Source organism: Colletotrichum jinshuiense, chromosome 10, assembly GCF_051148585.1.
Source record: "Colletotrichum jinshuiense chromosome 10, complete sequence".
Lineage (NCBI taxonomy): Eukaryota > Fungi > Ascomycota > Sordariomycetes > Glomerellales > Glomerellaceae > Colletotrichum > Colletotrichum jinshuiense.
The window spans coordinates 2,823,477-2,849,807 of record NC_139303.1 but is presented as its reverse complement, the minus strand read 5'-3'; the positions used below and the strand labels follow the sequence as shown (position 1 = coordinate 2,849,807).

Sequence of the window (26,331 nt, the reverse complement as noted above, 5' to 3'; positions counted from 1 at the left end):
CCGCTGCACTTTTGACATGTTTAACCACTGCATGACCAGCACCGGGCTTCAGCCGTGGCGCCGCATCCCCCATCATAAATGGCCTTCTGCGGGTACGGGCACACGATGCGACTTTGCATGGTTCCCTCCAGATCCGTGACGGTGACCGGTGTGTGGTCCGGTGCGGTGCCGTTTTCGACCCACGTGCGCAACTGGTCGAAAAGGCTGGTCGGCTCTCCGCTCGATCCTCCGGTACAGTGTGCCATCCCGGGTACCTCAAAATGGCGATAGAAGTCGAGGATGTCTGGGATGAGGGCCGAGACTTGGTTGTGGTACTTAATGGTGCCCTTTGAGGGTAGCAGCTCGTCGATCTGTGCCGTCGTTAGAAGTTACGCTGGAGGTAGCAATGAGGCAGCAGACTTGGTAAATAAAAGTAGACCTACAAGACCATGGAAGGTGACGAGCTTGCCACCGGCGTTACGGAAGGCAGACAGGTCGGGGTCATCCGTGCCGATGATGGACCTGTACCTCTGCCGACCCTGGTGGGCTAGCCAGTCGAATTCGACATGACTTATATTAGACAAGTTCAGGCCCGCATCCCTCGCAACGAATAGCGACAGCCACTGCGTAGCGATGGTCAGCGGCACGCCCTCACACGATGCATCGGTGCAGTTTGTCGTGGCGACGCCGACGGTCAGGTCGGTGCCCGGGTTCAGACCTGGCCACGTCTGTGCACCCTGCGAGTCTCTCATCCCTTGCCACGTCGCGTTGACCACGGCCGCTGCGGTAGAGCTGATCTCGAGTACCTGGGAGCAGTTAATAGCCCGACCGACCATCTCAAAGGGATCAAAGCTAGCCAGGCACTCATCAACATCACTGATAATGCCATCAACCACGCCGTCCAACCCGTCGCAGGCTGAGACTGCCGCTGCCGTGATGGCCTGCAGCTCACACGCGCGGGGATATTCGCCAAGCATGTTCATGAACTGTTGCGGCCACAGCATGCTAGGGAAGAAATCTGTCCAGTGGATGCCAGGAGCGCCAGCCGCTATACCGTCGTAAGCCGTCGGATAGCGTTGAGCGAGCATGAGTCCTTGTCGACCGCCTTGCGAACAACCATTCCAGTACGAGTAGTCCGGTCCGCGGCCGTAGTAGGACTTGATGAGCTGCTTCCCAATGATTGACTGTATTTACAATGAGGAAAAGGCCACTGATTGAGTGCAAGAAGGGTTATCGCTCACCTCATCTTCCAGAGACACTGACGCGAGGTTCTGCAGACCATACAGGTTCACGTTTCCGGGGCTAAGCAGCGCCCATGGACTTGCGTCCAGGGTGCCTCCAAGCCCGGCATCAGTGGTTATCGTTGCGTAACCGTCACCAATCGCTCCGCTCATGGCGCTGTAGAAAGCTGCATAGCGACCTGCGACCCACCCACCGCCTCCGACGGCCTGAAGACGCCCGTTCCATTCTTCTGCGGGAAGCCAAGCTTCGACAATAACGGTGTCGCCCTGTCCCGGGTGCGTGTAGGTTACCGTGATGTTGCAGAAGCTGGCGTTCCGTACTTCTACTGAAGGTTGGGTGAATCGCACGGCTGAAGGAACGGAACTACTGTAGTTGGTGACGAAGCTTGTATCTAGAGAGAGTATTTCGGCGCCAAACAAGGACACATTGCCAAAGGTCGCCGGTACACATGCTAGTGCTGACATGATTAACAGAGTTAGGTAGCAGGAAGCAGGGAGCCACAGTTGAGCGCCTAGATTCAACGGTGCAGAAAATGGTGCATTACAGCCAGCCTTTATAGTGTAGCTCAGGGAACTTCGTGTTCAGTTATTCCTACCCGGCTACTCTCCAAGAAAGGCAGACGTTTTGATATTGAGCAAATTTGAGCAAATTCAGTAGCATCCAGTTCAAGAAGGGCTAGAGGCAAATGGTTAATACTATGGGTGTCTTTATCCATGTCGATGCTTACAGGCAGGTCAGGTATAAATTGATTAGGATCTTGATCCCGGGCTGTGCATTCCGACATGAGCGTTAAAAAATGAGTTACACACAATGCAGCCAACCCCATTTGAGCATTCACACTATGGAACAGCTGGTGTAGTATTGTCTCGCACTACCCAAAAAGACTAGCGACAAGATGCTGCTCACCTAGAAGAAACTCCACGTGTGCATATGTCATTTTGTGCGTTAATTTCGTCTTGAGTCTCAGACTTAGAGTTGCCCATCCCACAAAGCTCAACTGAATATGTAACACCACGCCGCTTTGTCTAGGACAAGTTCTGCCTCGACTCGCCTTGCTCAGCCAATCATCACCGTTTACAAGCTTTGAGATCTAAATAGGTTGTCAGAAAGACTTCGCCACCATTTCTCCATGTTACGACTTTTGCGGCTCGCCGGTGTTGATTTCTTATCTTCACATGTTCTAGCGATACAGAACGATTTTGTTTCTCATCAAAGACATATAAATTTCTGCTGTGCCTGTCACGACTCGGCATGCCTGGCTGATGTGCTCTTGCTCCTGTAGATTTTGGGATCAACGTAATCTCGGCGTGCTCTGAGGGGCTCTGTTTGGGCAGGCGGGTGGAAGCTCGCCAGCAGTAAACATCCACCGTAAAAAGCCGATTACGATTTAAACTGTTTCGTGCATATCGGCCAAGCCTAGTATTCCTAAACGGATTGAAATGATAGCTGGACTAGGCAAGGCCATGTCTAACACGACTCCTTATTTGACGCGCATATATCCATTTTAAATCCGTTCTCATCTTACACTAGCGCATCTAGTCCATTGTTATCATTCAATACAAATAGTGGGCTTGCTGCTCATTGAATGAGACTGAGATCCCGGTCTTCTTCTCTCCTTGTCTCGGGAACTGACTCCTCCGAGTCGCGATAGTGAGCATCGTCCTGAAGCAGATGCTCGGAAAGATCTAGGAAAAGTTAGAGAGTCAGTTTTAGGATTGGAAAGGTCATTTGACGCACCATCTCTGTCTGTTCGTCGCTTGTTAATGGCCCCAAAGAGAGCGTCCATATCCTCCAGCTCTCGGCCCTTAGTTTCTGGATAGAAGGCAAAAATAACCTACGGTAGCCGTTAGTTTCGTGACTGGATTCTTTCTCGGTCTGGTGGAAACACATACCGGAATGCAAATAATGTTCACGGCCATGAAAATAAAATAAACGTTGCTGCCTAAGTAGAACATACCCATAGGCCAAACCTGGGCAACGATGACAGAGGCGATAGAGCCGCCAGCTGCGGCAAAGTTCAGCCCTCGGGCCCGTACAGATGTGGGAAAGATCTGAAGGACAGTGTTAGTGAGGATAAGATTTGAGTAACATCAGTAATCTTACTTCCGTATTGTAGACCCAGGCAGCTGGCCCAAAGCCCAAAGAAAATCCCATGGCGTATACAAATATGAAAATAATACAGATCGCATCAGCGGCTTTACTGATGTTGTTGGGGTATGCAATAGGCAAAGCCCCATTGATCTGAAAGGCAAAATTTAGTACGTGATATCCCACTGGAAACTTGCGGGCCCTATACGTACCAGCAAAGATAAAGCCATAACAGCACACCCAGCAATGAGGCAGTTCCTTCGCCCAAAACGATCAATAATGAACATTTCAAGAATTGTAAAGCCTATCTTGATCGTCATTTCGACAGCGCCGGCCATGAGTGCAACTCGAGTTCCCAAGCCAAGAGCCTTCAGCAGGCTTGGTAGGTAGTACTTCATTGAAGTAGCGCCGCAAAGTTGGGCCATGAATTGCAGCAGCGCCGCACGCCACAGACGGGAGAATAATGCCTTCTCCTTGAAAAGAGAAAGCCAATTGCTGCCCGAGCGATGGTACATATCGACGTTCTTGACCATTGCACTGAACTCGTGCTCGACCTCTTCGTCGGAGAAGCTGCCCTCACGAAGCCATTGAAGGGTTGAACGCGCCCGATCCTTGTTGCCATTTTCGACCAACCACCGAGGTCTTTAGCTGTCAGCATAGCCAAGCATCTCAAAAATTAGATCAACTTACGTTTCGGGGATCCAATGCAAGCCGCCGCCAAAGATCAAGGCTGGTATTATCTCCAAAAGGATAGAAACTCTCCAGCCATAATAAATACCGGAACTTGAATCCCAAAATCTCATCAAAAACCCGACCCTAACATATTCAGCTTGTATTACATATAAAATGAGTCGATACAACTTACCAAAGACCGGTGGCCATACCGGCGATGAATCCAACATGGTTCATTGTGACGAAGTGGCCACGTTTGTTGGCTGGTGATATCTCTCTGTGATCGTCTGTCAGTCATCAAAGAGTGATAATAAGTTTTGAAAGACTTACGCTTGGTAAAGTGGTACAGATGTTGAGACAATTGCAACACCAAGGCCACTGATCAGTCTACCAGTGATCATAGTGCCGTATGCGGTAGCGCCGCTACTTGTGCCTTGCAAGATAGCACCAAGGCATACAATTATGGTACCGGACAGAGCTGCGTAGCGACGTCCAAGCCAATCGCTAGCAGGATGAGAAATAAGAGCATAACTGATGAGTGTTCCAACATAATAGACGCCAGTGATGTTGCCCTTTTGAGCAATTGTCGGGAAGTTTAGAGCTTCAGTCCAACCGGGACTGACGAGAACCGAGGACAGAATTCCGATGTTGTATCTACAAAAACAGATCAGTTTTAATGCTGTACTTTTTAGATACCGCAAGCTAGATCCTTGAGCATCTATCGATTTGTACTGCTGGGATAAATGCCGGGCCATATGTCGTCAAACCAGCCACGACTTGCGCCGTGGCCCCGCCCCCGGTAAGGATGGATCTCCAGGGTGTCGGAATCAGTTAAACTCACCCCCAAACAGAAGCGCCGATTCCAAAGTAGAAACAAAGGAAGTAGAGACGTAGTACGCCAGGCGGCGTTGGGGCTTTTATCCCAGCCATGGCCACGGAGATCTGGTATGGGTCGAAAATGGTGGCGGGGTCGTTGCAACACCGAACGTCAAATAAGGGATACTCGACAGTTTAGCTGGGCTGGTAACCTTCCAGGACAAACTTTCAAGCCCACAGCCTCAAGCAACGCGCTTTCTATATCGATGGCGTTGGTCAGGCGATAGTGCGTTGCTGCAATTGAGGTGGTGCATGTTACGAAATTCTAGTAGTCAGCCGCGGGGTCGCTTGGCCGAGACAAGTAGGATACTGCATGATTATGTAAGATAAAACTACAAATCCTGCGAGAAGGTAAGTAGACACTTGCGCAACTGTCATTCCCACCTGGACAGGCCATCATACTCGCCTAGCGAATATATTACCAAGCCCACCGCTTTCACATCCTTTATAGTATTCATGTTTCCATTCCACTGTCAAATTGCTCTCTTCAACGGGGGGTCGCCGATGCCTACTCAAGCAATTGATTCTACCTCATTGCGAATGACGCAGTTGTGGAGGATAAGTAGTGTGTTATTATAATAAACAAAACGCAGGCGGTTTATTTTGCGAGAGATGCGATTTTGAGCTTGCAATCATTCTAATTACACTTGTAAATGGCTATTTGAGGGTTAAATGGCGGTGAACAAGCTTGTTTACCCAGTTAAAGAATGAGCAAAGAGCTTCACATGTTCTATTTCATCAATTGGGGGGGTTTCCACCGGCACAGCAATACTTTAGCTCGTCAATCGGTCTAACTACCGTTATGACAATGTTTCAACTTCCTTCCACAAGCTCTTCTTCCTCAATTCAATCATAGAAGGATCCCTATGGCTTGCTAAGGAGGTAAGAGACTATTTCAATGTACTACCTTCTGGAAGTGTTTGAGGAGAGAATGAAAAACCTCTCTGCTCGACAAACCCGTCATATAATCAGTGTTTCCCATAAGACAGAGTGCCAATCGTTTCTTATGTTTGTTTATCTGCTTATGTTGCAGGTATGCGTCGTACCTCTCTGCCATTCGGAAAGGTGTCAATTACGACATTGCGGATTGTGCTGATACGAAGGCTGTGTCTTGAAACGCAAAGCAGTGTTTGTGGTGTGGGCGAATTCAAATACATATTGTGCGCGCCATATGGGCGACACCTGAAGTCGATACTAGCAAATTGCGTAGTTTCCCATCTAGCACAGCATTACCGCTGCCATAGGAGCCCGCTATTAGGTTCAAAGTTACATGCTTACGGCGTCTCCATTACTCATACAATAACGACGCACCTAACGCCGCCCTTCACGGGGCCCAAAATTTCAACTCGGCACATACCCCGAAAACCCATACATCCCATTATGATCCTGCGTCCCAGCGTTCCAATCCAGGAACTGGTTCTGCCCATTGACATCCGTAGACGTTGCGTACATACTCATCTGGCCCGGTAGCGTCGACGAAACATTACTTCCTCGATAGCCCCAAAGTTGTGCTGCCATCTCTGGTGTCATACCACTCGCCATCTGCATGAACTCAGCCTGCTGCTCAAATATTTGTGATTGCTGAGGCAGTTGCTGGTGCTGTTGTTGCGCCGGTGATGGCTGGTGATGTGGAGAGCCTCCGAGGTGGAAGTCTGACGCCGGCAGCTGCTCCATCAGTGGCTGCAAGGTACGTGGCGGCACCGAGCCTCTGAACTCGGACGATGTGGAAGACACCCTTCTCACGGTCCGCACACTATCCGAGTGGCTCATCATACCCTGTCCATCAAGCCCGCCGCCCGGAAAGAGGGCAACCGACTGACTGTCCTCGGAGCCCTCATCGACATCTACGCCCGAGTCCGGACGAGGAACACTGCGGGTCAAATGGCGCGGGGCCACGAATCGTGACGGTGAAGGCTCGTTTTTGCGATTGCTCCTGTTGCAGTAAGGCATCATCTGTGCATTTGAGATACACTGCTCAATGACTTGGATGAACTGGTTGCGATAGATGTTTCCAATAGTCTCCAATGCCTGTGGTGTCATCCCCTTGTTACGTAGATTGTCTTCGACAGATTTGAGGCTGTTCATGAACTGCGTTTGCAGCTCGAAGTGTTCTATGACGGGGCAGAAGTCTTCCAGACGTTAGTTAGTACAAAGAATAATGTTAAGCGTTCGGTGTAACAAGGGTAGCTCCTTACCGAAGGGTCTGACGCTGTAGTCTTCGTCATCTGGGAACAGCAAGTTCCAAATCTCCCTCCATTGCACTTCGGGTGTCATGCCGCTTGCACGCTTCCTGCTGAGCAGTTTCGTCATCGTAGGGCCATCAATGCCGGACTCCGGGTCGTTGTCGGCAACATCGCACATCTGCTCTTTAGGCAGACGCTGGTGGTCTCGAAGGTCCTTCTTACTAGGGAAGTCTCGGTTGCAGCGGTCGCACATGAAAGCAGACGGGTCATTGCGCTTGTGCTGCTTGACAATGTGTTGCCTGTTCACGATTAGATCATGGTACGCGGGTCGGCAGGCTACCGGGGGTAGAGAGAACTAACCTCAACTCGGCAAACTTAGGGAAATAGGTCATTGCACAGGAGTGATGCTCCCTGACATTAAACCTATGCGGGTTTCTCTTCCGAAAGGGACAGCTGAGGCGCAGGTTCTCGTCCGCCTCTCTTGGCGTCGGCCTCGCTCTCTTGAACGGAACGCTCGAGTCTCCATCATCGTCGGTCAAGTCGTCGCCGTCCTCATCTCCGTCCATACGGCCTGCTTCTCCCTTCTTACGTTTCCCCCCATTCTGGGATCCGCGGCCAGACCCCGATCTCCGCGACAGGGGCATTGAGCCATTGGACGAGGTGGATGTGGTGTGCGCTAATTGGGTAGTAGCAGGAAAGCCATTGAAAGCGAATCTTCCGATATCCTGGACGAATCTAAATACAAATTGACGAAGAAACGACGGCGGCATGTTGACCTCCTCGAGGTCAACACCATAGGTCATCTGCAAGACATAATTGAGGATAGCATCGGCTTCTTCGTTGGAGAAGTCAATTGGTGTTGGCGTTACCGGCTCCCATGCGCGCGACAGACGGTCAGAACCAGAGTCGAAGCTCATTCTTTCGTGGAGAGGCCGTGGGGGTGACGCTTCCTGACGGGGCGATTCGGGCAACTCTGGCGTTTCGTCCGGCGTTGGTGGCCTTGGCCTGGCGTGAGCATGACTTTGGCGATATGCAATTATTCGGGACTTACCTTGGTGTTCCCGCGGCATGAGACATATCGTTTTGCACATCATCCTCCGGCTCGTTGATGTCCATACGTGACAGTATGTCATCCTTGTGCCCCATGCCAATGGACTCCGGATACGCCGGAAACCTCTCGCCATTGATTGAATCCACGAACGTGGACCCTGAGTCGCAAGATTCCCTATACCGATGCCCGTTGGCGCCGGACCTCGATGCCAGAAAGGGGGCGGGCAAGCGTTCCAGGTCATCAATATCCGGGGTCGTCGCTCTCGTGAACGTCGACGATGTGGGGGACATGGGCATGGAGCAGGTGGTCGCCGAGTCTGGGACGTGAGTAGAACTCATCGTCGACGAGGTTGGTGAGCGGTCGCGGAACGTCTTGCCGAAGGCGCCCGATATGATCTTCAGACCATCGGGGCATCGTTGTTGTTGCTGCTGCAGCGGCTGTGACAGGCGGAAGTGGTGCTCAAAAGGCGAGTGAACCACCTCTTCAATCTTGGCTTGCGTGGCAAGAGTTGAATCGCGGTGACGCGGCTCTCGAGGCCGAATCGGAATTTCGACAGAATATGAGCGCTCTTCGCTCATCGTGGACGTTGTTATTATGGCGAAGGGACCTCTTGCGGAATTGCCGGGGTGTTTTGAATGAAGGTCGGATGGCGTCTGTCCCTGTTACTGGGCTGCCCTTGATTGTTCTCGTCCGCAGAGTCCCTTGCTAGATCCCTTCCGTTACTCGTCGCAAATATCACAATGAAAAGAAAAACAGTTAAAAGAGAGAGTGAAAGAAGGCGAAAAAGAAGGCACCGAGGCTTGGGCAATACTCGAAAAAGGGCTTTCCCCTCGCTCATGCTGTTGCCTCATGGCTCAGCCCCCAAACCATGCGGAGTTGGATGCGAACCATTTTAGCATGACAAGGGAGGGCTGAGCCAAACCCTGTGATTGGATCATGACGACGACCGTTGTTGGCGCAAGAAACAAGTTTCTGTCATTGGACAACCGGGGCGCGGTGGACGGGATGCCTCCCCTATTTCTGGCGCGCAGCTTGCAGCAGGCGGGCAAGACCCCTACAGTAAACTTTGGGAGCTGATTCGCTCGTGGTGGGTGCCTTTCCTGTTCTCTGACAGCGCTGGCAGGCAGAAACATGTTTCTCCTTAGTTGGCCACGTTATTGCGTTAAAGAGCAACAATGTATCTGAGCGGGTTGCCGCTGCACGGTCCATGAATCGCGGTATACCCCTAACAAACGTAATCAGAGATCAGCATGCCCCGTCTCAGGGGTGATCCAGGCGTACGTTAGTATCCTGGCACTGGCACCACTCCAACTGCCAAAACTGGACATCAGCCCTACGAGGATGGCAAACTGCTCAACATCGCGTTCCCATTAATGCACGCCATCGCAACCCCGGTGTAGGAAGACACTCGTCTGGACCTGAAGCGTTCCAGCTTCAGTTGAAATTAAAAAACAAGGGCCTCATGGTTGCCCTGTCGCAGGCCGGCCGCCGGCGATTCAGACGCGCCCTGCCATTGGATAATGGCAACAGTTGGTCCATTGAGCATGCAAAGCGCATCGTCAACTCAATCGAGGCTGGGTTGGTATTGATGAGATACCATTCTGGCCCTTTTCAACGCCCGTCAGCAACTGATATTGTGAGATTTGGGCTGCAATGGGGACTCGGTCGGCTAAGATGAAGTTGGATATAAAGAGTAGTGGCGCACCAAGAGAGGATGGACGAGGACGAAGGCGAGGCCAGCCATCCTTGAACCCATTGAGAGTCTCGATTGAGCGCAAATAGCCATTATCAACTCGGAACAGCCAACACAACCAACCGCATCAGAGTCAGAATCTTACCAGGCGTTTCTCAAACAATTGAGTCCATTTGAAGCAAACACATAATTACAAGCCTCCCAAAAACTGGCGCCGCAAAAATGTCGCACTCAGGAGCTAGTTCTGGGCAAGGCTCATATGTTTACTCGGGCGGGTGAGCAGCAACTCGACGGCCCCATTTTCCCACCGAACGCACTGACGATGCAAGCATACAGGTCTTCCCAAAACACACCATACAGCGTCGATCGCTACATGACCGAGTCATCTTCCTGGACAACATACAACCAAACAAGCGGTTCGCCCCGCACAAGCTACAGTGACCCGATGCAATCGGACCTCGATGAACTATTACGACAAGCTCAGCAGCGGCCGACAAGTGCCAAAAGCTGATAATCATATTGCCAGGGATGATTGTACGATATTGTATAAATACTAGGATGAGGGGTACATCGAGGGAACCTGATGGTAGTCCTCGATACATGGCTTGGAGACCCCTACGATTAGCAACTTGTCAGCTGGTCTGCCAGGACGGGGCTGGATCAAAGATGGTTTAAATGACTGTTACTGAGATGGATAATTGGCAATTGGCATGACTAGTTATAATCAACGAAGCATAAGTATCCGATTGTATGAATAAACTTGTTGAAAGGGACGCGGCTGCATTGCATAGATCCATACACGATCTATTACATTCATTGGGAAAATGTTAATTATGAAGCGCCACACCCACAATGTTTTCTATAAGTACGATTGAAGGAGGGGCCTTGTGCATAGGCAGGAGCTGGAGCCGCCTTTTGTATTAAACATAGGTCTGGATTACTAGCAGCAGGATTTGGCCGCATTCTCAGGTTACATGTCAAGGAACTAAAGAACTTTGGTCAAGAAATGACGACGGGAAATGTCTTGATTGGTGAGATGGCTAGCCATCTCACACGGGTATGTAGGCTACATTTGTAGTATATGTACGATGAAGCGTATGTACTGCTGACCTTGAGTATAATATGTACCGTGAAGATTCGAACAAAGCAACTATCCCCTCCTCCCCCGAAGATGGATGGTGCATTAACAGCTCTCTCCTCTTAAATAGAGACAGAGGAGCTCACATCAAACATCAAACATCAAACATTTACTGGAAAAGCTCGACAGCATCAAAGATCTAGAAGTCATAGTTAGCAACATTTTCTTCTTCTGATAATGTAGGGGCACGGTGTGAACTTACGACACTGGGGCTCAAGTAAGTGGTACCAGTGCTGCCAGAGATGACAGTAATGGTGATAGTGTTGGCTCCAGCAACGAGGGTGCCAGCAGGGATGGTGACGTCGTAGACCTCACCGAGACCGCGGTAGGCGCCGCGGGTAACGCCGCGAGAATCAATCTTGGTGGGCGCAGCGGGGGCCGCGCCGGTCCAGCTGTTCACCTTGGCCTGGGGGCGGCCGCTGGCAAAGGCAAGAGTGGTGGCAATGCGGAGAGTGGCGGCGCCGGGGGCGGAGGCAAGGTTGAACTTGATGGTGACGGGGTTGTTGACGGCGGTGAAGATAGCCATGGGGAAGTCGGAGGCGGAGGACGTGCCAACGGTGTAGGTCAGGGGGCCCCAGCTGCTCATGCGGCTGTCAGAAGGGTGCATACGGAGCTGCTTGTCGGCGTTGCGGAAGCCGGTGGGCTGGCCGTCGTACTCTCCAATCTTGAAGAGGGTGGTGCGCGAGGTCAGGGTGCTGGCAATGTTGGCAGTGGTGGCCTTGCCGGCGGTGACGGTGACGGTGCTCTGGGCGACCTTGAACTCGGTCTGGTACAGGACCATGGTGTAGGTGCCGGGCTTCATCTGGGGCGAGGTGAAGGCGCCGCTGGAGGAAGCGTAGGTCCAGTACTGGGCGTTGCTGTTGTACCAGTGGACGACACGCTGGAAGCTGCTGGAGATGCCAGAGGCGGTACCGGTGACGGTGCCACGGCCGGAGCTAGCGACGTAGCCCTTGAGGCTGAGCTCGCTGTAGAAGTCGTAGTTGAAGTCGGTGTTCTTGGGGATACCGGAGCGGGAGAAGGACTGGACGTAGGGGCCGTGCAGACCCATGCGGTAGGCCTCGGTCTGGGCGTGGTTGCTGTTCATGTAGTTGTACAGGTTGGTGGAGTCGCCAGCATTGTTGGTGTTGATGTCGCGGAAGAAGGGGCCGCCGGAAGACAGCTCGAAGCCGGTCTTGGGCTCCACGGACACGCAGACGTGGATCTCCTCGGGGCTGGTGCCGTAGACGCAGCGGACCTTGTCATCGATGAAGCGCTCGCTTGAGTAGAACTTGGAGCGAGTCTGGCCGCTGACAACGAAGACATCGGAGCCCTCGACGGTAGAGCTGGAGCCGGCAGTGGTAGAGACGGAACCGAAGGGGTATTCGCTAGGGAGGGTGTCCTTGTTAAGACGGGAGATCCAGCGCAGCTCGCCAATGTCGGGCTCAGCGGAGACGTAGGTGGCCATGTAGATGTTGGCCTCACCCTCCTTGACAATGAGGTAATGGGTCAGAGTCGAGGTGGTGCAAGTCACCTTGATGACATTGCCGGTGCTGGCCTTGATGGTGGTAGCCTCGACGGTGGCGGTGCCGAGACCAGAGCTGATGTGGCTGCCCTTGCTCGCGTACTGGAGCTCATTGCCGCGGTACTTGATCGAGTTGATATCGCAGCTAGACTTGGAGACTTGGAAGACGAGGGTGTTGGATGAGCCGGCATCGACAACAAAGTTGGTGCCCGAGGTGGTGACGCCGAAGGCGGCCAAGGCGGAGGAAGCAAAGGAGAGAATGGAGAAGAAGAGAACTTGAAGAAGTGTGTTGAACGCCATCTTGGCTACAAGGGGTTGCCTTTTGCCGGGCGACTAGAGAGAGTGAAGGGCGAAGTTGGAATAAGGTCGAACAGCAGCACAAGCAAGCAAGAGCAAGAGAGGCTCTCCAAGGCTTCCAGAAACGAGAGTGATCGACTTATTATAAGCCACGCCACGCTCGTCGGGACTTGGCGCTTGGCAATCGGGAGGTACAGAGGTGAGCGGCCAAGAGTCTAAGCTTCTTCTGTGTTTCTCTCGCGGGGTTCCATAGGGGCCCGTCCGCCGGAGAGGTTACCTCTAGCCAGGACCCGTGATATATTGCGACAGCCTATTGATTGGCGGAATCATTGTCTCAAGGGCCGTCAGCCAGGGGATTCCTCGTCGTGGCTGCGCGAGATAGATCACGAAGGGGGAAAGAAAAGGGTGAGCGACAGGGCAGGAGAGACAAGGGTCGTCCAAAGTCCCGCTCCGGGTGGGTGGAGGACAGACAGGGAAAAGGCATGATTGATGGGATTTCGGTGGGCTTGGCAGGCACCCGCCACAGCAGTGTGCCGCGAGGTTCACAACGACGGGTGCCTCTCCATCTGCTCGATTGGATGGCAAAACTTTTGGAAGGAAGCATTCGAGGTTGCAGCGATATTGACATTACGATGACATGGCGGACAGCATTTGAGCGCGTAAGACGCGATCGTCCGAGACGTAGTACTCGGCCGCCTCTGCAGATATTGTGAGGTGAGGGGCTGGCGGTGAAATTGCTCCGCCGGACGGAAGGGGACAGGCGAGAGGGGACAAACATATCGTATTGGACTGTCTGATGTGAAAGCCCGGATGAACCGCCCAAGTTGAGTGTGCCTAGTACGGATACCTATGTTCAGACGAACGAGCAGCGTGGGTGCAGTGAGTCCAGGGGCATCTCGGGGTGTTCTACCCCAGATTGGAACCGGCAAAGAATGCAGGTGACTGTGACTCGGTGCTGCAGAGCCGGCAGATGAAATGCGGAGACGAGACTTCGGGGTTTCATTACTGCTGAATGCTCTACTATGTGGAATGAGCTAAAACAGGCAACGGTAATAACAATAATAATAAAGCGACGGGAAATTTGAGTTTGGGTTTGTCAGATGAAGCTTAAAGTATTGGCGAGGCGGAAACCCGGCACAAGAGTTCGTAAACGATGAGGAGACGCGCAACCCACCCATGCTGGCTGGTGAGATTGTTTTTACGTTTCAACCTCGCGCCTCTTTGCGCCGCGCAGTCCTGCTGACGGAATGGACGACGAGCTGGACGACACAGTGAGCCAGACGAGTTGAAATGAGGACTCTGAGCCTCTCCCCTTCCCTTGTGGTCTCCTTACACTAGTTCTGGGGGAGAGAATCCACAAAGAGAAGTCGAATGTCCGTCCGCCTTTTCGAGCCAGGGCTCGCTCGTTTTTAGGGTAAGAGGGGCCGTAACCGACGACTGTGGATGAAAAGTGGACTTAATCGCCGAAGGGCTCTGGGCTCTGTACGGAAGGTGGGAAGGTGGGACTGTCTGTGCCCACAAACAAGCCGGCAAATGAGTGATACAGCGGGGATTCTCAACTCAACAAGAAAATCCAAGCGGTGGAAAAAGAGCACACGGGACAACCGGGCAGAAAAAAGGGAATTGCTCCAGGGACGTCAAGGGGGAAAGCGCCCCACCACCCAGCCCTCCGTGCTCATCTTGCCATCACGTGGAAAGCCGGGGTAGAGTTCCCGATACGTACTCCTTGCCAAGTGAGCGGGACCCGCTACGCTTAATCCGTCTAATCGTTAGTGGCGCCCCTATTACATCCACCGCATCGCGCATGGCATCATTTTGAGCCACTCTGCTGTGCCCCATCTAGCTTATTCTGGCTTAAGCAGTTTCGCTAGCATCGGTACGTACCCCACCAGCCACAAACATCCCCATTCTGCCCACCCCCATCGGCCATCCACCGACCAGAAAATGTCCCCGTCCCGGCCATCGGAGTGCTGCAACCCACAAACTCATCCACCATCCCTCGCAATTTCACCTGCATCGCGACATACCACCGATACTCTCCCGTCACCCGCCCTCACCAAGCGCCCCAGCCGTCTCACTTGTCCATTGGCATTATCCTGCTTCATCTCGTCTCAGTAGCGCCAGCATCTCCAGAGTACGGATACCGCTCTATGACATCCCACACCTTATCCTGCGCCTTCACACAGCATCTATCTGACATCCTGCAATATCGACTTGATTGCCTTCACTTGTTTCCCTGTTTGTATTTTCCCGCCATCCCCCCTTTCTCCTCGGGAATAATTCAATCTTGTTTTCAGTTCGTCCACCAACATCCCAGTCGTCACGTCGTTTTGTAGTGTAAGCGCGCCGTTGCCTCCCCCCCTTCACAGGAAACACGCCTGCAGGCCCAGCGCTGCATCATTCCTTGAGCCTCAGCTCGGCGCCCTTGGCGCCAAGTTGCTGCCAAGAGCATACACGTTTGAGTCTTTACTGTACCTACTCCTGGATTACTGTCCCCTGTATTTCCGTACACTATAACCAATGCCACTTTCTTTTTCTCAAACTGTGGCTTGTGTTTGTTGGCCAGGGTTTCTTCCCAGCAGCATGGGCAAGCGTACCCCTCAGGAATCTCCCTACGAGGCAACACCCCACCCAATTCGATGTTCCCTTGCCAGTCGGATCTTGCCAGTCGGATCACGGCAGCAGAGGCGACGGGATGCACACCTGTCAAATCCTGTCGTGACAAGCCCATTCGGCATCCTAAACCCGTGATATGGCTAATGGTTGTGATACGGCCAAATCTGACCGACCCATCCATCTACCCATACCACATAACAAAACTGTACATCACCCGACTTGTTAATTTGTCCAACAGTTGCTTGTAGGGAGGAGCGAACAGCTGGCAGCGACGGTACTCCACCCATGTTTGACCCTGATGCTTGTAAGCTGGCAGCCCCATATCGCCGGCATCATGCTAATGTCCAATGCCGCCGGCAGTTTTGTTGCTGTACTCTTTTTGGGAACTATGCCCTCGAGATGCCGCTGCACAGCGACTCGCAAATCATTACAGTCACACAACGCAGTCGAAATCACGCTGCCGAAGACACGGGAGAAGCTCGAGTGTACTCAAGGGCTGAAGAGATAAAAACTGTGCATGGAGTCCGCCCAGCTGTTCAGAGCGAACCCTATCGCCATGGGCTGGTGCGGGCAGCCGCTGTTCGCCAAACACCTGATTCGCGCCCCTAGTTGGTTTAGAGCGTTACTGTGTCCATGGTTTTTGTCGGAAAATACGATACGCAGATGGACGCATCACCAGCAGTCAGGCTACATGTCATAGCCAACATGTTCGGGCTCCTGGTTCTCGCACCGCCCCTGTTGCCCTCTAATCGGATGTAGTGTTCGTTCTACAGAGAAAAAGGTTTAAGCTATTCGAGCACGGTCGTTACTTCGAAGCAATTCATCGAGGCTATACCCTTTAGGCATGAGCTGCTATCAAGACGTCATACTGATAGCTCGTCGAGAACTCGAGAACACTATTGATTATCATTTTTGCAGGGGTTAGTGCGGGTTTATTGCCTGGATGACCAGAATTATTGCAAACTCTGCCGAATATGCTCATTGACAAGGTGCCTGATCAGGGGTCGAGGATCGTGGACGCTGTGGCGAAGCTTCGTTTTTTGTTACACTTGCATCCGCCCTACTGTCAATCCTGGCCTATAGATTATATTCTGATCATCGGCGAATCTATGCGAATAGCCTCATGGGCTGGTGTAGCGTTCAATCTTTCCAAAGCAGCGAGCCTTACGAAAGAGGGGAGGGTATAAACGTTTACCAGCGAACGACTGCGCCTGCATTGTGGGGTGAGATGGCCAAGCCATGTTCTCCCAGTTAGGCCGTGGTTCTATTTGTCAGTAAACTCAATTTTCTAGACAACCGGAACCAAGTCCATCCGTGCAAAGTTCCCTCTACCTTGAACACGTGGTGTCCCGCTGACTGAATGAGATGATAGGTGCCGGCAACGATGTGATCCGAAAGCCAGCTTGGTTCACATAGGGTATAATCAACAACGAAGGAACGTATCATCGAACGGCTACCTTTGTAGACCTGGCACGTACAGACACCAGAGGCATGGCTCATTGAGTTGAGCGGCCACTTGCCACTACCACGACGCCCCCGGCTCCCGGGATTCGGATCGTCGCCTTAGACTATCCGGACATCTTAAATCCGGGGAATCAACGGCTCTTGCCGGCCAATGAGAGAGGATGTAATTCACAAGTGGTAATCTGTTGTCCCGACTCGGGCGTTGCTCTTCCCGGATCGGAGCTGTCCCGACGCTAGTCCCTGGCAGCTCACTAGCTCTGAACTCTTAGACAGAATCCGTGCCAAGGGTGGTCAAGATCGTCATTTCCTTTTCGGTATCATTTGAGAAACATTCTTTGAAGGTCAACTAGCAGCCTTTGGGTAGATGAATGATGCTGAGAGATGAGCAGGTTTGTAGGATAGCTTGCACTCGCCGCATTTAAACCCCAGACTTCGCACTCTGGAAAGCAATCCTAAAAACAGTATTTCAGCTTTTATTCTCTCTCTCTCAATACCCTACAGTAGCCCTCTAGGTTCTTTTGCCTAGTCTCCAGTCAATATGCACTGCAAAAATCTCGCGATTGCCCTCGCCATGGCGGGTGGTGCTCTCGCTCAACGCCCGACCAGCACTCCCATCTGCGACTACTACACCACAGCCCTGTTGAAGACCAACTCGGCCGAGAATCAGTACACTCTATTGACTCTGCTTGTCAACACTGTTGTCATTGGAAACTGTAAGGGAGTCCTGATAGACCTCCCAGAAATTGGCTAACATGTGTCCAACCAGATACCCAGCCAAATGTCGGGGTCAAGGTTCCCGGCATCCTGGCAACAGGCACATACAACGGTGCAGAAGTCAACCTCCTGCCATACTTCAACGGGAAGCTCGCTTCATCGAACCGGGGCGGCAGCTCCGGTGTATCTGTCAACTTTTTGGACGGCGGCGGTGCTGATCCCCTGATGAAGAACATGCCGGCCAACGACAACAAGTCCAAGCAATAGTCAGTGAACCTCAGTCAATCCCCCAATCCCGAAAAATTTCTGACTCGTTCTCTCAACCAGCTTCCTTCTGACTCACCTTTACCAATTCTTCGGCGCCCTGCTCGGCTGCTCTCAGTACGGTATGACCGGCTTCCCCAGCTACGGAGGCCAGGCCTCCATGTACCAGGTACACAAGTTCATGGACCTCGACGTGAATGAGGTGGGATACTTCATACAGCAAGTTGCTCTCGCCGGCGCCTCCTTTGGCGTGTCTCAGGATGATCTCAAGGCTGTCGGGATGGCTCTCAACCAGTTGTTTGGCATGCGCTGCAGTCCGCCTGCCACGGCCATCCCCGCGCAGGGTGCCCAACTGCAGGCAATCTGCATCGAAAACAATTGCCCCATAGCTACCAATGCTGCTTGCGCCAGCTATGCGCCAGCTGTTGCGCCGATGACTGCGTCAGCAGGAATGAATTCAACCGCTACATCCACCCCGACAACGACGGCCAAATCTACCTCGACAGCGACGGCTACGCCTTCTACTGTTCCAACAGCTGGCGCGGCCATCCATGGTGCAAGCTGGGCCGCCATTGTTGGCTTCTTTGCCTTGTTGCTTTAGCACAATCCGTGTGAATGACGAGAATTGGGATTACCCCTTGAAAGTAGTGCATAACTAGTTTGACGACGATACTATTATTATCGCACAAATGTGCACAAATGAATAATTATTAAGAAAACCTGTCCTAAAGGTGATTCATGCAAGTTGAGGCCCTTCATAAACATTCAACCTGCGGCGGTCTTGGGAATGGCGGCGGTGGCTAGTATGGCAGTTTTGTGATGATGATAGAGACCTTCCAAATGTAAACAGGGCCGGTTGGAACTTACCTAATTTGTTTATGAGCTGAAAAAGACCGCTTAATTAAGACACGGATGGCCCGTGGAAGGCTCACTCACCATAGAAAGTGAGAATGAATGGCTGAGGTCATTCCGCAAAGTCCTTCATTGTCATTCGGTATATGCTCGAAGTGCTGGGGAATCATCCTTGTTGTTCAGCAAGGCAGAACTCGTACCTCTTTGGCCAGCGCCTTTTACTATGTTTCCTTGGAAGTGTGCTTGGGCACACCGTGATTTCTGTACATGCTCAAGTCGGCGTTGTGGAGAATCAATTAGAATTAAAGTATAGCAATATGAACATTTAGTTGCATTTAACTCTAGGTAAATTTGAGAGCTGCGTGGTGTCTCGATTTTTTTTTAAAATCTTTGTAGTTATGCCTGGTTATTATTCCCAACGTCAATCAGTTTTATGGAGGATCTGCTGCTTCCTAAATCCGGCCATGAATAACACATTGAATAAATGATTTGCGGCAGGACGCACGTCCATCAAGCTTCTCAATGTATAGCTGGAGTCTCTCCCTTGGCTTGGACAATATAACCGCCGAAAGTTAGCCAGCAAAAGCATCGGAGCCATTGCTGGAGGGAGCAGATTTGGTATGCGAACAATTGTCACCGGACGGCCGACGGCGTATTCAAGGCCGAGCAGGCTACTTTTTAGCACCGAAGTGTTTCATCGGCAGTTTCCCTCGCACTGACTGCCCGTCGTCTATTGACTCAGAACAGCCAATGAAAGTCAAAATGAGTCGGTGTGACAGCTGCCATTACGGCTTTCGGCTCCGGATATTGTTGACGTCATCCATTCCATGACACAGCGCCGCTCGTATATCCCGATCTGGTCCCTCGGACTGCGGACCAGACCAACGCCGAGGGCACCCCACTACGCCGGCCATACAACACGACGCGTATCAGTTGACACTATGATGCTAAGGATATATATAGGTACTTATCACATCCGGCCGGATTTACATCTTTTTATCTATACGCATTCATGCATCAAAAATTACACTCATCGGAATCACTCAATACAATTCCTCATTATCTACCCTTACATTCGGCGACACATGTCTCATCTCAAAGTCCTCATCTCAGGCGGTGGCGTTGGCGGTCCTGCGCTTGCATTTTGGCTAGCGAAACTCGGACACGATGTTACCATCGTCGAGCGGTCCCCTTCTCTCCGCGCCCAGGGCCAGCAAATCGACATTCGCGGCCAGGGAGTTACAGTTATCCGCCGCATGGGCTTGGAGCACTTGATCCGCGCCAAAGTCGTCGAAGAAGATGGCATTGTGTTCGTCGATAGCAATGGCAAGCCCCAGGCAACTTTGGAAGCAAACAAGTCCGGCGTGGGCAGACAGGGCCTCACATCGGAATTTGAGATCATGCGCGGCGACCTGGTCCGGATTCTCTTTGATAAGACACAAGAACTCGGCGTCAAGTACATATTCGATACCAAAATTGAGGACTTCGAGCAGGAATCCGACTCCGTGACGGTGCGGCTGTCCAACGGCACCACGGACAAGTATGATCTTCTCGTTGGGGCTGATGGCCAGGGATCCAAGACAAGACGGCTCATGCTCGGTCCTGGGGCAAAGGATCCATTCTATTCTCTCGGCTTACACGTGGCGTTTTTTACTGTTCCGAAATGGAAGACCGATGACAACTACGCCAAGGTCAACATCGCCCCAAATCGGCGGGTTATGATGTCGAGGAACGACAACCCAGAGACTACCCAAGCGTACTTTGCCCTGGTGCCTCCCAACGAAGAGACCGAGATGCTTCTTCAACAGGTTGAGAGGAGCCGCGACCTTGCCCAGCAGAAGCGCGTATGGTCGGAGTTGTTCAAGGACGCTGGCTGGCAAGCGTCTCGTTTTGTCGATGCCCTTGAAGAAGGGGGCGTCTCGGACGACTTCTACTGCGTTCACATCGGGCAGATCAAAATGGACAAGTGTTACAAGAACCGGGTTGTTCTCCTAGGCGATGCGGGATACGCACCCAGCTCTCTGACCGGCCGCGGCACAACTTGCGCGTTTGTTGGGGCCTATGTCCTCGCCGGCGAGATCTCCAAACATTGTTCGGGGTCTTCAGGAAAGGCAAGCGATGGAATTCCTGCCGCTCTCGAGGCGTTTGACAAGTCAATACTCTCATTGATGAAGATAGTCCAGGACATTGGTTTCAAGCCATCCTGGCTTTACCCCAAGTCATCATGGGTGATTGCTATACTGTACAACATCTTGTGGCTGGTGACTCTGTTCCGAATTGACAAGCTCCTTCTGAGGCTCCAGTCAGATGACACTCAAGGATGGGAACTTCCAGAGTACCCTGCCCTGCCGTTTGATGGTGGAAAGGTAGCGTAGGAGTTGGATACTGGAGGAATCAAAGGAGAAAAGTCTTAGGCAGCGGTGTGCGTTACTTGAAAGGATGAGGTTATGATTCACAAATAGCACTGCCTGTGTTGTTTCTTAGTATGTTTACAACAATCATGTTCCAATGCAATTACGTTCTTTTCTGTCTTATTGCGTCGCAGTGTTCACTATGGAACTGTATAAACTGTCCAGGATTCAACGAATGTGTCGCCATTTGGCTGAGTGGCGTGCACATTGAAGTGCCTGTCACCAAAACAAAAATAGTCAGTGATCAAACTGTGCATTATTACCAAAGTAGCAATCAAACCTGAGTAACAACTTAAATCAAGCCTCTTTTTCAGTAGTTTGCGTTGGTTTTTGGTTTCGTTTCATTCTTGACACAACAACCACATCACCTTTGGTGCCGGATCCAATTTCAATATCTAGATTTGCAAGCAGGATTTTCTAACGACGAAAAGCATTCGTATCTTTGAATAAATTAAAATATAGGGCATATCGTATTGAGTAGATCTTACGTACATCTGTGCATTCCTGGTTGTGACCGCTTTGGATGCAGGGGATTGATAAGAGCGCATGAGTCGCCGATGAGCTATGCAGGCTTTTCAGCTCGCAACAGGTTGATTTTTCAGAGACGCTGCATTACAGTGACTCGGCTAAGGGAGCGTTGAACCGGAATCCTTTTAATATAACAGAACTAACTCATACCACAGCGTAGTTAAACACTTCAACTGACCATTCACGTACCATTCTAATAACAAGCTCTTTACTGCTGAATGATATTAGTGAGACATACAATGATGACTTGGGCTCGGTTCTCCACCCTGCACCCCGCTATTGCCCCGCTGCCTCCGCATGGAGGGTCTGTAAGAGCTCATTTCGGCCTTCCAATCACAACAGGCCCTCTGGCGCAACGGTAGCGCGTTCGACTCCAGCTCATGAGTTCATCGAAAGGTTATCCGTTCAAATCGGGTGGGGGTCAATCATTTTTGTGTCTTTCGACGCTTCACGACGTCTTCGTGATGTGTTGTTGTGGTGTTTTGCTCCGGCAGAGTGTTGGGTGAAGCATGCATGGGCCGAGCTTCTGCACCAGCGTGTCCAGAATTCAACTGTAAAGAGTGAACGGTTGCTAAGATGGATTCCATTTGCCAGCAGCTGACAGCTGGTATCGGTGCGTGCCTAGATTCAGCACAGGCAACCAACAGTTGCCGCATATCAGTTCTGGGGAGACCTTAGAAATGTTTGTATAGTTGGAACCGGCTGAGGGTGACATTTACCGAAGAAGCAGTGCAGTGTATCCACCTACAGACCAGACAGCAGCATAGAACATGAAAGTTGAAAAACAACTGCAGGTTATGGGCTGGATACAACAAGTGAAGAACCCGCTGACACAGATTCGACATTTTTGGGTCTGAACAAGGTGCTACGCGTTCAATACCACAAATAGTACTCAAGTATCACTCAACCTTAACGAGATGAGCGTAAATGGCAAAGGAAGCAGAAACCGCCAAGTTAATTTTTCGGTACTGCTCCTGGGGGTCGATCGAACACGTTCGTGGTGCAACTAGAAAGAACACCAGGGAAGTCCGAAGCCCAGACAAGCCAAACACACAGCTTCTGCGGATCAAGTCATGTAACCTTTGGCCCTGAACGCCCGTTCAAGAATCTCCCGAATCACATTTTCCTTCCTAAGGTTGTAATCCATCACAGTCTCTCCAAGCGAGTTGCTCACCTCCGCTGCCTCGGTTTTGGTCTTCGCATACAGATCCCGGTCGTCGTCATGCGCGATGAGCCACTCCTTCATAATAATGTGCCTTTCCAACTCCGCCGTCCCCGGCTTGAAGACGTGCAAGTTGCAGTTGTATGGCTCGTACATTGCAAAGAAGCGATGCTCGTGCCATTCCGGCTCACGTAAAATAAACTGGAAGCCCGCCGCTTCCAGGGCTGGCACGTAGTCGTCTTCGGCCGTGGGATTCGGCACGGTGAGGTCAACATCGATGACGTCCTTGGCAGGGAGGTTGGGGACGGACGTTGAGCCGACGTGGGTTATGGCCAGGGCTCGCGGGCCGATGGCGCCGACGATGAGGGACTTGATCACCTCGAAGTACCGCGGCCATTCGGGGTTGGGAGGCTCGATGGAGAGTGGAGGCTTGAATTTCCGATATGCGACGCGTTGGATTATGGACGGGTCGAATTCATAGTGTTTAAGGATGTCTTCGACCGAGCAAGACATGGGATTTCTTTGATGTAGATGCCAAGGTTTAATTGTAGAGGAGAGCAGCTCTTGGAGAAACACGAGGCGACACTCAGTATTCGGTCAAATAAGTGCAACTGTATTCAAAGTCAAATGTATTCATGTGTGTAATTCCAGAAAGTGCTCGTTATTAACGATGGTCGTCGCCAACCAATGCTGTGATTCGAGCGACGGCGTGTGAGTCATTCGGCCATTCCGCGACTTGCATCAAGGTTGCATGATGCAGCCCCCCCGGCCCCAGTCCCAGTCAGCATGTTGAACGTGTGCTTCGAGGGCATTCAGGGATCACCCAGATCAACAAACCGATACGCCCAGAAAGCGCACCAGATAAAGGTGAGTCCGCAGAAGAAGAAGCTGGCGAGATAAAACACGGCCGCCTAGTCTTGTTAGCAACGCCCGCCGAGAAGAACCAAATTACTGAATCGCACCTTGCTCGCGCCAACCCATCCCTGGCCGTCATACAGCGGCGCACAGACGTACACCGTTAGCCCACCGAGAAAGCACAATGCCGAATATGCCATGAGCATCATCGGCGCCTGCCACGTGAAGATCATGTTCCAGCGGAGCTCGACGAGCGGCATCTCCTTGGGAAACCAGCCGCCCTTCTCCTTGATCTTGATGGCGCGGATCTGCGGGATTGGCGGCAGCTCTTCGAGGGGCGAGTGCAAAGGCTCGACGGTTCTGCTGCGCCTGATGTAGAGGATCATGGCGAGCTCTTTGTCGACGCTGCGCGGCGTCGGAGAGCGGTGGAGCGTCTGGAAGATGAACTGCTCCGAGGAGGCGAGTAGGATGGAGAAGAGCGAGAAGGAGATGCTAGCATGCCAGAAGGCCGGGCCGAGCCAGTGGAGGGAATCGGGAGGAGGCCAAGAGAAGCAGCCGATGACGGCGGCCGAGATCAAGGTGCTCTGGCGGGCGTCAGTTACGAGTAATTTTTGAGTCGACGACTGGGAAACGCCCTAGAGACGTACCGCGACTTGCACGAGCTGGAACTCGCTCAGCTTCCTATCCCGCCATCGCTTGAGCTGGGCCGAGATTTTTTCGACATTCTCGCGGTCCTCGACGCTCTTGGCGATGGCCAATATGGGCAGCAAGGTGTTTTGCTGGTAGAAGCGGTTGTATGGGAGAGTGAGAATGTCGGTGGTGAAGTGTGCAATCTTTCCACTGACCGTCACAAATATGATCTAGAAAATCCCTGGCATAAGTGCATGAACGTCATCTGAGCGGTATTGGAGGGTGAGTTGGATCATACTGCAATTCTAAGGCCAAGGTCGCTCTTTGGTACACCTGCAACCTCGGTCACTCCCTTTTCCTTGTCCATATTGGTGCGACGGATTTGTATATTTTATTCCATACTGCCATATTGGGCGAGTAACTTTATATACATGTGTACCAAATTCGGCTGGCAGCGTGCTGGCAGACCATGTGCAGTACATATCACAGCAGATGACTGGTTGCCTAGCTCGTGACCGCGATAATCCCCCACCTCCAACAGGTGATTTGCCCCTCCAAGACCCCAAGTCGACATGTCTCAGCTTTCTGTAGCCTCGCGACCAGCGACCAACCTAGCGTCAACTGACCAATCACTGCCTTGACTCGGTCATCGAACAAGGCGAAATGAGCTCGCTCGTTAGGTCGGAATGCCAGCCATGGACGCGTGGCTGTGGTGGATGGGAAGCGAGGTCGCCCTCGCTCCCACCTGAATTTTGATACGAACCTATGCTCGTATGTGGGCTGTTTTGAGGCGCTCGGCGCTCAGCCCTTCTTGATCTCGGTCTGAAACTTGACTGCCCACTCGGAAAATTCGTCGCTTTCGCCGCTCCATGGCGCCTTCAATAGGTCTGAAAGTGCAACGATCTCGTTGAAACACTGACTCATAACGCGATCGATCTCGTCAGCTGAGAGCTCATAGAATGCGCCGGCAAGCTCATCGAACATGTGCGGCAGCTTCCTGAGGATCCCCATGGCCTCGTCGAGGCGCTGGGGGACGGCCGACTTTTCAGCAGGCAGCGACGGCAGAGTCTTAAGCCGCCTCTTGATGATGGCCTGGTAGAGTAGCGTCGTCAGCCTGAGTCGCTTCAGGCAGGATTCGAGGCGGTCGCGGATCTTATCGGGGTCGTCCCGAGGAATCGCTTGCTGGCCCGACATCATGTCGTCGATCATTTCTTGTGCGGAAGGCATCATGGAGCCAAGGGCGGAGTCGTGGTCCAGGTCGTCGGCGGCGTCATCGTCATCGTCGCTCTCATCGTCGGGTTCTTCATCGCCCCACTCCTTGAGCTCCTCCATGACATCCTTCAAAGTCGCCCGGAACTCTTCAACCTTCTTGATGAAACAACCGGCGATGCCACCCTTGGAAAACTGCACCACATCATCGCAGGCGGACCAAATGACACCAGTGGCGGCCATGCTTCCCTTGCCTGGCGTTGCGGCGGAGCCATTCTTTTGGGCCGCAGAAAGGATCTTGCCGTCCCTGGGAATCTTCTCGACCAGGCCCCGCAGCTCCTTTAGCACTGTGTAGCACTTCCATGCCAGGTCCCTTCGAACAGTAGTAGTGTAGCGCTCTGAATCGCATGACTGAGCAGCCGTGGCAATACCCGGAATCGGACCGCCGACGAGCTCGCGGAGGACTTTGCTGATTGCTGAAGGCGTGAAGGGCTCATTGATGATCAGGACAGAGATCTTGGTGGAGTGCGCCTTGATGAGGGATGCAGAGTCATGGGCAAGAGAGAAAACGTCGACGGAGGAGGTGTCAGACTGCTGCGGCTTGTCTTTGCCGCTGTTGATGCTGAGGAGGACTGCCTCCAGCTGTTGCACGAGGGCGATGGCAGTGTCGGAGAGCGCGTTGAGGGCGGCCGGTGTGTTGGAGTTCGACGAAGCCATGATGACGATACTTTGGTCTCTCGTAGAGAATCTGGTTGATCGCCGTAAGTGTCGTGGGCCAGGAGAGCCGTGGGCCGGGGAGGGTCGGTTGGCTGCTGTCAAGGTAATGGGCAGGAGAACATGGTCATAAAAATTCGAGATGGCCAAAATGCAGCAAAAACATTTTGCCCCGCGATTTGGAGGGGTAAG

At 52.2% G+C, this 26,331-nt stretch overlaps 8 protein-coding genes across 8 annotated transcripts; 2 read left to right on the top strand and 6 right to left on the bottom strand.

Annotated features, from left to right (window-relative positions):
* Positions 1–20: 20 nt before the first annotated feature.
* EsH8_X_000727 (uncharacterized protein) lies at positions 21–1,685 on the bottom strand (the record flags this gene model as incomplete). The annotated part of the gene is made up of 3 exons (XM_083274815.1): positions 21–350; positions 423–1,163; positions 1,221–1,685. 3 exons carry the CDS (start codon positions 1,683–1,685, stop codon positions 21–23), a joined length of 1,536 nt encoding a protein of 511 aa, XP_083120207.1.
* A 1,114-nt stretch (positions 1,686–2,799) lies between these two features.
* On the bottom strand, positions 2,800–8,669 carry EsH8_X_000726 (uncharacterized protein; the record flags this gene model as incomplete). The annotated part of the gene is made up of 12 exons (XM_083274814.1): positions 2,800–2,906; positions 2,959–3,055; positions 3,114–3,272; positions 3,325–3,462; positions 3,522–3,951; positions 4,000–4,125; positions 4,175–4,258; positions 4,312–4,635; positions 6,215–6,986; positions 7,053–7,339; positions 7,401–8,039; positions 8,092–8,669. 12 exons carry the CDS (start codon positions 8,667–8,669, stop codon positions 2,800–2,802), a joined length of 3,741 nt encoding a protein of 1,246 aa, XP_083120206.1.
* Positions 8,670–11,031: 2,362 nt separating this feature from the next.
* On the bottom strand, positions 11,032–12,723 carry EsH8_X_000725 (Rhamnogalacturonase B, N-terminal-domain-containing protein; the record flags this gene model as incomplete). The annotated part of the gene is made up of 2 exons (XM_083274813.1): positions 11,032–11,061; positions 11,125–12,723. The coding sequence occupies 2 exons, from the start codon at positions 12,721–12,723 to the stop codon at positions 11,032–11,034; spliced, it is 1,629 nt and encodes a 542-aa protein (XP_083120205.1).
* A 4,615-nt stretch (positions 12,724–17,338) lies between these two features.
* EsH8_X_000724 (uncharacterized protein) lies at positions 17,339–18,379 on the top strand (the record flags this gene model as incomplete). The annotated part of the gene is made up of 3 exons (XM_083274812.1): positions 17,339–17,513; positions 17,567–17,780; positions 17,842–18,379. The coding sequence occupies 3 exons, from the start codon at positions 17,339–17,341 to the stop codon at positions 18,377–18,379; spliced, it is 927 nt and encodes a 308-aa protein (XP_083120204.1).
* A 1,336-nt stretch (positions 18,380–19,715) lies between these two features.
* Positions 19,716–21,005, top strand: EsH8_X_000723 (uncharacterized protein; the record flags this gene model as incomplete). The annotated part of the gene is made up of 1 exon (XM_083274811.1): positions 19,716–21,005. One exon carries the CDS (start codon positions 19,716–19,718, stop codon positions 21,003–21,005), a length of 1,290 nt encoding a protein of 429 aa, XP_083120203.1.
* Positions 21,006–22,635: 1,630 nt separating this feature from the next.
* On the bottom strand, positions 22,636–23,244 carry EsH8_X_000722 (GrpB protein-domain-containing protein; the record flags this gene model as incomplete). The annotated part of the gene is made up of 1 exon (XM_083274810.1): positions 22,636–23,244. The coding sequence occupies one exon, from the start codon at positions 23,242–23,244 to the stop codon at positions 22,636–22,638; it is 609 nt and encodes a 202-aa protein (XP_083120202.1).
* Positions 23,245–23,543: 299 nt separating this feature from the next.
* EsH8_X_000721 (uncharacterized protein) lies at positions 23,544–24,583 on the bottom strand (the record flags this gene model as incomplete). The annotated part of the gene is made up of 4 exons (XM_083274809.1): positions 23,544–23,642; positions 23,694–24,170; positions 24,234–24,446; positions 24,515–24,583. The coding sequence occupies 4 exons, from the start codon at positions 24,581–24,583 to the stop codon at positions 23,544–23,546; spliced, it is 858 nt and encodes a 285-aa protein (XP_083120201.1).
* Positions 24,584–25,017: 434 nt separating this feature from the next.
* On the bottom strand, positions 25,018–26,142 carry EsH8_X_000720 (uncharacterized protein; the record flags this gene model as incomplete). Its single annotated transcript, XM_083274808.1, has 1 exon — positions 25,018–26,142. The coding sequence occupies one exon, from the start codon at positions 26,140–26,142 to the stop codon at positions 25,018–25,020; it is 1,125 nt and encodes a 374-aa protein (XP_083120200.1).
* Positions 26,143–26,331: the final 189 nt, after the last annotated feature.